General features: G+C 33.3%; 1 protein-coding gene and 1 pseudogene across 15 annotated transcripts; both read left to right on the forward strand.

Moving 5' to 3' along the window:
* Positions 1–2,703: 2,703 nt before the first annotated feature.
* LOC146901076 (uncharacterized) lies at positions 2,704–11,202 on the forward strand. Of its 15 annotated transcripts, none has more exons than XM_085733710.1 (15): positions 2,704–2,890; positions 3,112–3,193; positions 4,236–4,321; positions 4,852–4,998; positions 5,246–5,323; positions 5,419–5,506; positions 5,759–6,077; positions 6,880–6,950; positions 7,122–7,243; positions 7,342–7,691; positions 8,500–8,750; positions 8,893–9,056; positions 9,137–9,178; positions 9,357–9,996; positions 10,133–11,202. In XM_085733710.1, exons 6-9 carry the CDS (start codon positions 5,444–5,446, stop codon positions 7,125–7,127), a joined length of 459 nt encoding a protein of 152 aa, XP_085589836.1. In that variant the 5' UTR covers positions 2,704–2,890; positions 3,112–3,193; positions 4,236–4,321; positions 4,852–4,998; positions 5,246–5,323; positions 5,419–5,443; the 3' UTR covers positions 7,128–7,243; positions 7,342–7,691; positions 8,500–8,750; positions 8,893–9,056; positions 9,137–9,178; positions 9,357–9,996; positions 10,133–11,202. The 15 variants fall into 15 exon arrangements, 14 of the variants coding, with proteins under 14 accessions (XP_085589836.1, XP_085589840.1, XP_085589837.1 ...); XM_085733718.1 differs by having other exon boundaries at positions 2,707–2,890; positions 3,136–3,193; positions 4,924–4,998; XM_085733714.1 differs by having other exon boundaries at positions 4,236–4,346; positions 9,137–9,996.
* Positions 10,263–11,122, forward strand: LOC146901077 (molybdate transporter 1 pseudogene; annotated as a pseudogene).
* Positions 11,203–11,536: the final 334 nt, after the last annotated feature.

Raw genomic sequence — 11,536 nt, forward strand, 5'->3', positions numbered from 1 at the left:
CAGACCATGTTTTTTTCTTAAATAGAGAAGGCCTAGACTTTTTTTTAAGCCTATTTAGCTTAAAAGGCCAAGCCACAGGCCTCTTTAAAAGCCTCTTGAGCCTATTAGGCCGGCCTATTTAAGTAATATGAAAAATATTATTTCATTATATTATATTTTGTACTTTGAATTAAAATATAAATTTGTAAAGTTTTTCAATAATTTAAGTTCTATTAGTATACCTTAATTTTTTGCATATATAAATGTATTATTATAAACTAGAATAGAAATATGATACAATATATAGTCGAATTCCCTAAAACCTCGTGTTAATTATCAAAAGATAGTTTAATCTAATTGAACAATCAGTTCGCTAGTCCATTTAAACTTAGATCACATTGCTTACTTAAAGATATTCATAAGATATAGGCTTTTAAACAGGCTAGTAGGCCGTATCAGGCTTTCAGAAGATCAGACTCAGGCCTAAAAAGAAGGCCTATGATAGGCCGCAGGCCAGGCTTAGGCTTTAAAAAAATATGACAGACCAGGCTTAGGCCTTGCAAAGCCTAGCTCGACCTAACCTATTATCATCCCTAGTAATTATGTATCTTTTTCAAATGATAAAAGGACTGGTATAAAAGTTTGTGATATAATTCCTAAACCTGCCTCTAATGCAATCTATCTCCCTTGATGAATCTCAAGCTTGTTGATGCTATCATTAATCATTCTTGAACCCTTCCTCATGTTTTTATCCAAATGTATCCTGATATAGCCTCATATATTCAGGCCATTGGAATTGACTTTCTTCTTTGTTTGGTCTCTCTATCAACCTATCCAACTTTGACTCTCTATTGTCTATTTGTGAAAGAAGTTGTAGTCCACAATTACTTGACCTTGTTTTTCCTGCAATTGTTCATATTCTCTGGAGGGTTTGGAAATGCAGAAACAGTTGAGATTTCATAACACCATACCTTTTTTCGCTAAGCATGGAGTGAGGATATACATCAGGAGGAAACACCGACATCCCAACTAGGTTGGCACTCCGGGAAACTTCCGTCCTATGCTGCCAAACTCAAAAAATTAAACATATATCAGGAGTCTTCTTATTCATAAGTCGCTCATCACTTTAACGAACACATATTTTCATCGATGCAAGAACTTGTAATTCTCAAGCATTTCAATATGCAGCACAACGTCGTACTCATGTCCCTCCTTCTATCAAGCAAGTCAGTTGGATCATGTCTCCTCGTCGTTGGATCGAATGGAACTCAGACGAGGCTTCTAGAGGGTAGCATCGTGTGTCAACTTGTGGAGGGATTTTTAGAGACCATTTTGAAACTTTTTTTTGGTAATATTGGCATAGCCACTTTCCTACATGCTGAAATTAGTGATGCTATATTCTTCATTGAATTTGCTCATCCTAAGGATTGAACTAATATGTGCTTTAAACGTGATTCTCTTCTAACAGTCCAAGCCTTCTTAAATCTTAATCTTGTTTCATGACAACTTCAAACTAAATGAAAAAACCGCCTTCAACTTATTATAAACTTTATAGGGAAGAGAATGTTTGTGCTTATAGGCTAGCAAACGTGCAATTTGGTGGGATCAAGTGCACTATTGTTTTAGAGAAGCCTTTTTTTATAAATAAGTTTTTTTTTTTGAGAGAGTTTTTATAAATAAGTTTGGCTTGTCTAATTATCGGTTTCATTAACTTTGTTTTGATGGGTTTGGTTTAGGCCACTCGTCTTGTTTTTTCTTTTTCATATTGAATACTTAGAGGTGTTGCAAATAATTGACGGTTGATTGACAATCGATATGTCAACGTAATTGGGGTGTGTGAATCAAACTGATGGAATAACACTTCTAATTTTTCTTTAAAAAAAAGTATTTTATTTTTGAGCAATTAAAAAAAAAGTATTATACACCCACTTTTTGGTTCTAGTCCGTGCCATTTAGGACTAATTAGGCAAAGACATTTTTTATAAAATAAACATAGACCTAATAGACCAATAATATAAAAAACAAGTTGGTACAAACATTGCATAATATATGTAGGAGTTGAAACTCGAACTCGGGAGACTCCATTTATTCTCCTTAAGAGAATATATGGTACATTACAACAAGAAAACATAACTAAAAGTCGTTATTACATTAAATTAAAGAGTTACGTATAATATGAAATATTTGTTCTTGTCCCTGCGAGATTAACTCAGTTAATAGAAACATTGTATAATATATGCAGAGATTAATGTTCGAATCTCCTACACTCCAATTATTCTCTTTTAAGAATTTATAACCATTAGATTAGTTGGAAAAAAATGAAATATTCATTCTTCTTTTGTCAATATTTGTAGTCTTAAAGATCTTCAGGATTGTGCCAATCTAGTATCTAGTCTAGGCTGAATTTGCGATTCTAGCTTCGTCTTTTTTTGTCAAAACTGGGTTCTTGCTTTGGTCTAGATAGAAATTTAAAAGCATAGGGTATCTATCTATATAATTAGCATAAAACAAATAAGTGCAACTCTGATCTTCTTCTCTTTTTGACTCAAGTGCAACTCGTTCTTCAAACTGGTTGCAACAGAATGGAATAAAATCAATCTATACCTAATATGAAAATGAATGTCCGTAGAAATTACCATTTTACCCTTATTGGGGGTATTATGGTAAATTAATTATTGGAGATGCCCTTGCCTATATATATATGAGTTGTTGATAGAGAAAAGAAAAAAAAACAGAAACAGAATTGAGACAGAGAGGGTCGAGGGAGGAGAAGAAGGAAAAGAAGGGAAGCGATGGAGAAAGAAAAGAAGATGCGGCCTCCTCTTCTCACTATTCACCATCTTCTCCAAATTTTTCAAACCTTCAAGAATCATTACAAAGCTATGCATGAGTTCCTAATTGTGTTATCAAAGTGAGTCATGCTATAATTTGATTTTGAAATTTTGATTTTGGTATTTTTTATGCCCTAATTTTGTGGTTCACTGTTGAATTATAATTCACATACTTATATTTATTTCACTTGTGGTGTGAAATTGTTGTTGAATTTCATTAGGGTTATGTTTGATATGAATTTAATTTGATTTTGAATTAGTTTTGTGCCCTAATTTTGTGTTTCACTGGTGAATGTTCCAGTATGAAATTCTATTTTTACTGCAGGCCTTTAGGAGATTATATGAACAAGTTGGTCTTGGTTGGTCTCTTGTTCGAGAATTTTGTAAGATTTCATATAATTTATTTTTACAGCACCTAAGTTACCAAATTATGTTACTTTATTATGTTCCTTTGATGTTTTGTACACCTATGATTCTAAGAATAAGAACAAATGTTAATGTGCTGAAAAATATGGTTGAATTTGGCATGGATGTTCGTGCTAATCTTATTTGTGAATGTTACTTTTATACTGTTATATCATGATAATAATGTTTTAGATTAAAAAATGTAAAAGTAGAATCAATTGAGTAAGAGAAAGTAAAATTCTGCAATTTGCAGATTGGATACCCTGTTAGTAAATTGAGCATAGTTTTTTATACAAAGATCATTTGAGAGTGAAACTTGAACCATTGCAAAGTAGACAAAAATATTTATAGAATAGGCTCAAGAATCGTTGAATTACATTGAGTAAAGTATGAGCAATTCAGGTTTCAAGTTGAGTTAAAGTTTCTGCCCTGTTTCTGTATATATGCAAGTTCTTTGATAAAACTGTATGAATTAGATTGTTAAACACCAAAGATAAAATCATATTTATAAACTATACATTCTAAGCTTTCCAGGGAATGTTCATTTACTCAATTTGGACGTCGTTTTATATTTTAATTAAAAAGACGAAGTTGAGCTCTGACTATTGTAAACTGAATTTTAGGACTGGTTTGGTAGAACTTTATGAATACAAGTCATTTGATAAATTTATATCAGAACTTGTGATTAGTGTAGAAGTTGATTGTGATTATGAAACTTAATCTAGAAGAGAATCTCAAATGAGGTAAGTGAACACAATGCCCTGCATTGTATAGAAAGCTAATGTATGATAATAAACTTGTAGTATTTAATAGTTGTTTGATGAACAACTAAGTAGATTAATGTATTATATTAGTAGTAGTTGCAATATAAATTTATTATGTATATAATAAATTTGCTTATTTGTTATTTTAATAAATCTTGACAGGTTTAGTTTTGAATGTTTGTTATTAGTATTAGTGTTAATGATTAGAAATGAAATAAGAACATTGGTTAAGATGTTTTCTTATTTTAATTTTCAGGTTGAAGATTTTTGTTGGAGTTGCTGCAAAATCTGGTGGAACATGAATCAGTTAATATTCATGAATAAAAACTTCATCCAGTGGAAGTAAGGCAATTGTGTATCTGATCTGGTAAAATTTGATATGTGGTGTGATACAGGATGTTGCTTTAGTCTTGGTTTCAATGTTCTGTAATATTTCTGCATATGTGCATACTTTGATTCAACTTTTAGTTGATCTGCATATTCCTGAAATTAGGCAATTGTGCATAGTTTCTATCTACAGTTACATTGCATTCATTCATGAATTTACTAAACTCATAATGAGTCTGATCATGTTGCACTTATTCATGTTAGAACACTTGGTTGATGTAATAAAGAATGTATAATGAAATGCAGAAAAAATAATCATGAAGTGAATCTAATCTTAGCAAGACTTTTTAGGAGAAGAGTGCTTTCTGGAGGTCAAGGAGTAGCATAAATGATTTTATGTTTAACACATCTGTTTATGTGTTGAATGGGACTAAAATTAGAAGTCTCATTTTCTGTGCTCTAATCTGTATTGAAATTCTTGGTGTGCTGCAATAATTTAGTAGCTTAGTAATTTGGTAAGAGTAACTGGCTTAATAAACTTTCAGACATGAAAATTGAAGGTTTCTGAACCTAAAAAAGCTGATGCTAAAAATGTTGCACCTGCAAAACATGTGAAGGTTGTTGATCCAAAGGATGTGAAAGATGAAGATTTTGATGAATCTGGTGATGAAATTGGAAGCTCTGATGATGAGGTATTCGATCAATGTTTTGTTTAGTTGCATGTTGCTATAAGTTGTCCATTTTTTGAAGCCATCATGTCCTTCAATCTAATATATACGAAGTTGAAATGAGATAAATTTGTTAAAAGTGCTAGGGGGTTATCATATAGTGTTCTTAGCTTAGGCAGATTTCCTTCTCATCTTCAGTAAATATAAGTCTTGATTATGCATGTCTGAGCTCAACATTTTATTAATATTGTTTTAATCTTGATAATTGTAGATGGAGAATGCTGATAGTGATAGTCAAGATGAAGATGAGAGTGATGAAGATGACGAGGAAGAGACTCCTGTGAAGAAGGTAATGACACATTGCTATCATGATGTTATTTCATTTGTTATAATTATTATCGTTATTACTGTGATTTGAGACAAACTTGTCATTCTATTTTGAAGGTGGACCAGGGAAAGAAGAGGCCCAATGAATCTGCTTCAAAAACTCCAGTTTCTAAGAAAACAAAAAATGCCACTCCTGAGAAAACTGGTGAGACCAAGTTGTATTATATATTGTAATAAATATATTTTAGTATCTTTTTGTCTAATTGGACAAGTATTTGATGAATGAGATGATATACGAGTGGCCTTTAGAGCATTATCTTCAAGGGCATTGTGAGGTTTCGAAAAAGTATGTATGCAACCAAAAATGGGAAAAATGGATATAGATTATCAGGTTTCATTTATGTTTTTGCCTTCGTGTTTTACAATTTTATTTTACTTACATGATTCATTTGTGCAGCTTGCACCACAGGGTCTGCAGCAACAGCCTGCTGCTGATGACAGTTCAGCTTATGTTCCTGCAGCATCTGTTATTGTTGAACCGCATCAGATCAAGTGGCAGCCCCCTGCGAGTGGTCGATTCAAATGTAACGTTGATGCAGCTTTTTCTATCCCCTATAATCGCACCGGTGTTGGTATTTGTCTTCGGGACGATGAAGGGACTTTTGTTCTTGCCAAAACTGTGCATGGAAGCATTGCCGGTTCGCTCCTGGGATGTAGTCTAGCCTTTGGAATGTTCAACAACCATGACAATTTTAAGGCCTCCCATAATAGTGCAGGTGGGCAACCAGGCAATATATATTTTTTTATGTAATTTATTTATGTTGTGTGCCGCTTTTGGTATGGATGTTAAATCTTTCTTTACGTTATAAAATTCTTCGCCATGGTTGAGTTGCACACATTTTACTTTGTGTTACCAATTTATGATATGAAAAGTTTTTTCTTTGTGGACTGAACAGGTGATAAGTTTTATGTGTTTGTTGGTGAGGTTTAAAATTAGTGATTTGCTGGGTTTGTTGATGATAAGTTTTCTTTGCGTAGAAATGTTTGTTGGATACTTAAATGAGTTTTCTTTGTGTAGACTTGAAAGTTTGATTGATTTTTAATGAATTTGGTTGATGAATCTAATTTTTTTGGATGAGACGTAGATTTGTGATTCCTTATCCAAAACTTTGATTGATTTTTAATGGCATTGGTTGATGGATCCTAAAACTTTAGATGACAGTGAAAATTGAAACTTATATCATTCATACAGTTATACGGAAGATATATTGATTAGAACTTGATACCTTTTGCAGAACAATTATACAATGGCCATGGAAGTCCATTAATGTGTATGCATCTGAGACATTTGGTCCTCCACCAGTTTGGAGGGATTGTGCCATGATTGCCTCAGGATCTGCATTGAACCATTCACCTAAATCCAAAATTGAGTTTTAATTAGTGTATGCAAATTAAGATAGATAGTCCCAGGCCTTTAGTCTTGTGCTTCCATATATGTGATAATGGTGCATTGCATACTAAACAACTTTGTTGGTGACTTGGCATGGCTCACTAACTTTATCTTTTTGATGGTTTTAGAGATGCAAGAGTTATGTGGGATCAAAAGACTGGGCGTTCAAGGGGATGTGGAAAGTTTGGCCAACTGTAATGTAGGATTTGAAAAGTTCATCTTAATATTTTCTTATGCTTTTGTTTTGTGTTTACTTTTTCATAAAATGCAAGCCGTTTTATAATTAAAATTTTCCAAAAGCAATTAAATCATTATTTTTACTAATGTTTATCCATATTCTGATGTGATTTGTGATCATGAATAACTGCAGTGTTAGTGTGTTTGGTGTCTGAGTAGAATCAACGCAATGTTCTTATGATTCAAAAGGAAATAGTGTCCCCACTATTCTGTTACTGATGCAGGAGAGGTTATACTCACAGAGGAGGACTAAAGGTAAGTACAAAATTTATGATATGTCAGTTTTCCAGATTATGTGAACCAACTATAATTTTTTTCCTGCTTTTATCACTTTTTAATTAATGAATTTTCAGGCTGAAGGAATATTTTGTATAAATCTAGAAAACGGTGAAGAGGAACATTTGAAGGAGCAATTGAATAGTGGCATTGTGCCAATTGACATTGATGTACATTGCTTGGCTGGCTTAATTAAAGCATGGTTTAGGGAACTTCCTTCAGGAGTGTTAGATGGACTTTCACCTGAGGAAGTTCTTGAATGCACACTGAAGAAGAATTTGTTAAGCTTGTGAAGCAGCTGAAACCAGTTGAATCAGCTTTGCTTAATTGGGCTGTTGATCTTATGGCTGATGTTGTAGTTGAAGAGGAGTATAACAAATTGGATGCTAGAAATATTGCTATGGTTTTTGCTCTAAATATGACTCAGGTATGCTTATGTGCTTGCACTTTTTGTGTATATAAATCATGTATCCCCTGCAAGAAATCACAGAGAACATGTAGAAGATAATTTAAAAGAAAACAACAATGTTTCATAAGAGTGATAGAGATTATCAAATTTGACTTGCAAATTAGATTTAAGTTCTATTGCCACTTACTATATGCAACACAATGACTTCTTTTCTCTATTTGTTTGTTTTCTGTCAGAGAAGCATATAGAGTTCTATGAGAAAGTTCTAAGTAGTTGTTAAAGCAGCTAAACCCGCAGATCCATGTTTGTAACATTCATTTTCTGTGTGTTCTGCATTAGAGGTTATTATTTAAACAAAAAGTTAATTGTGAAGCAATTTTTTTCTTCTTTTGCCTTTGGAAAGGCATATTGATGTTCTATTGGACTTCATCTGATTGATAAATTGAGCAGCACATTAATTCAGAGGTTGGTTCCGCAAAATATTTAGTTCAAATTTACTTAAAACTAATGGTTATTTCCAAACCCACATGCAACAGACATGAAGGAAATCATATGTAAAAGTTATTTCAGTGAAACAAATTATCTTCTTCTCATTCATCATATATTATATATGTGTGTTTAAACCAATTAGTAAATGTCACACAAGCATGTCATGAACCAGAAAAGGTTAGTTGTAATGGAAATGTGATGTAAAGTGGTAGTCTTTTAGTGTCTATCGCTGAGTATGGTTTATGTGTTTACGAATTGAGGTTCTAAGATAAATTGAAGAAATAATAGTTGTTAGCTTCTGTAACTATTAGAATAAGTATTCTATTTTATGCATCAGACCTCTCCTTATATGTGTAACCTTCACTCCTTCAACCACCACCACATTCTCTGCCGAGCATTCCTGGTGAGAAGGTCATCGTCAATCCGGCTGCAACTACCGAAGCAACTGAAAGACAAGTTATGACAAGTTCTGTTAAAATATATACTGTCGTGTCACTGCAGCAATATACAAATAGCTTTTCCCAAGAAAATCGAATCGGGGAAGGCACTCTTGGATCTGTTTATAGGGCTGAGCTCCCTGATGGAAAGGTAGTATTCTTCCAATTTATTTGTTTGTTTATTTATAAACAAAGAACTATTTAATTCTTAGAAATTTCCTTCGTGCTACTCCTTTTTCGTTCAAATTGGTAGTTCCATTGATTGTCCTTCCCGTTTCATTATTGTCTTGCAGGTTTTCTATTATTCATGAGAGTCATTGCGGTAACATTCTGCGTGACACTGGCTGCATCGTTAGCTGCACACCACGGAGCAACATCCATGTCTGCATTTCAAGTCTGTCTGCAGGTTTGGTTGGCAGTGTCCCTTCTTACGGATGGTCTGGCTGTTGCCGGGCAGGTGAGATGTGATTCATTACTCTCTCGGCTTCTATTAGTTCATAAATAATAACCTCCTAAAAAACATCATCTTGGTTTCAGGTGATTCTTGCAACTGCATTTGCTAACAAGGACTATGAAAAGGTGATTGTACATTATTTTAAGAAGATCGCTGGTTCTTTTTAACAAGGACCATAAACGCCGCTCGCTAATTGTTTTTTGAATAATACACTGAAACTCAGTAAGAGATAAACTTGAAAGTAACACAAGACTCAACTTGCCTAAATCATCCATGGCTGATAAACCACAAACTTCTTTACAGGATGCTTGCACACTTGACAAGTAATAGTTCCTTGAATTACCCTTTCACTTGAGGGAACTAAGTAAGAATGATTGCAATGCCCTGCAAGCTAAGTAGGGAATAAGAAGTTTCTTGGGGTACCTGACAATACCAAATTGAATGTATTATAGTTTCTAATCATATCTAAGGTTGTTAATTTTTTTTGAATTCATGTGAATATATGTGGAGCTGTCAAAGTATTCAATATGTAACTCATGTGTAATGTTGTCAATATGATCTAAGGTGACTATCATATTGTATTCCCTTAGTTGTCATTGTGACATAGGGTAAGTGTCATCAGTGCCTGTCAAACTTAAGTAACTTAGGTGGCTGTCTTATTGTATTGGTTTAGTTATATTTAGATATCGAAGTATATTATGTTTTATGAAGTGTGTGTTTTTTATTCAAATTGGCCGAATAGGACAAATCTATGGATGTTGTTCAAGTTGATTTTACCGATGAGGTTGTGCCTATGGAAGGATGTCTTACCAACCACAATGAGAAATTAACTGAATTCGACCCGCTTCATCAATCTTCTGAGAAGAACCACGGTGTGTCCTCTTCTGTTTTTGAGTGGGAGGTTGAGATTACAAATCAAGTTCTTCAAGCTACAAATCCTCTTGTGAGTCTTATTTATTTTCAATTGTTTATGCTTCATTTTATCATATATCTTGGATACTGGATCATGCTAGCAGACTGTGTTTGTTTTTTTCTTCCTAAATTGGACTATTTATTTGTTCAATTCCATAATCTTCTAGGACACATTGTTTTTGAATTCACAAGGCGCAAGCAAATGTCGATCATTTTGATGGATTTAGACACAATGGAATTGTATAAAATGGAATTTTATAAAGCTGACATTATTCAGTCCAAGGATAGGGATGAGAAATGTATATAAGAAGTGGAGTTGTACATGAAATTAAAGTTGGACCATCTTCAATAGAAGTAATGAAATTCACTAAACAAAATTGGATAAAAGATTTTATTAAAGGTGCAATTCCACAACTTCCATTGTCAATGCTGAACTCAGTGATAGCTGTTTGTAAATTGTCAACAGATCTTTTCCCTGAAAGGGAATTTTCAGTTACATCAATTTCAGTGACAGTTGGACTAATGAATTTAGTTGGTTCTTGGTTTGGTGATGTGCCAACTTGTCATGGTGTTGGTGGACTAGCAGGACAACATAAATTTGGTGAAAGAAGTGGAGGGTGTGTGGCACTTCTTGGTTTTGCAAAACTGGTATTGGGATTGCAGGTTTTAGGAACATCTTAGGCACACATTTTACAACAATTTCCTGTTCTGATTTTAGGTGTGTTGCTTTTGTTTGCTGGTATTGAATTAGCTATGTGTGCTAGGGATATGAATAGTAAAGAAGATTATTTTGTGGCACTTATTTGTACTGCTGTTTCATTGGTTGGATCAAGTGCTGCTCTTGGATTTTTGGTTGGAACGATTGTTTATGAGTTACTTAAGCTAAGGATTTGGAGCAATGATAAAACATTTTCTACCATTTGGACAAGAAAAGTCCAAACTAAATTTGAAGAAAGAGAATTTATTATGTGTAAAAATTGTCGGTGCAAATGAGTTAGTATGTATGGCTTTCATAATATGTTGATTTTCTGTGAGGTTTGAGTTTTGTTTTTCTTGAATTTGGTTTTTCCTTGTCATGTGAGGACTTGCTAAGGTTCTACTTCTAGGACTCCTGTATATTGTAACCGTAAAAAATGTAGACCATATATTTAGCAGTAGTAACTTGCTCCATGTAACTTATGTATGCTATCGCATACCTAATGTTTATACTTAATAATAGTACAAAGAATTTCATTCAGTTGAAGGAAGTTTTTACGATAATCTTTTTGTTGTTGAATGAATGTTACTTTGGTCCAATAACTTGATTTCACTAGACACGAATCACATGATATAAACTAAAAAATATGTACAAATATTTTTAAACTTAGGAAGATATATTTTTTTTTTGGTCAGGACTTAGGAAGATATCTCTTATTGAGGTAAAAAATATCTATTAGAAAAGATGCACACCCTTCAGTTTATAGTGGTGATTTGACTCCTCAACAAAGAGCTAACCCTGTTTACTCTGATTGTAGTCATTCGTGTCTTCCAATTTCGAATCAGTTTACTTTTAAAGTGTATTAACAAATATG

This window comes from Medicago sativa, chromosome 8, assembly GCF_051527215.1.
Source record: "Medicago sativa cultivar Bolivia chromosome 8, Bolivia_mono, whole genome shotgun sequence".
NCBI lineage: Eukaryota > Viridiplantae > Streptophyta > Magnoliopsida > Fabales > Fabaceae > Medicago > Medicago sativa.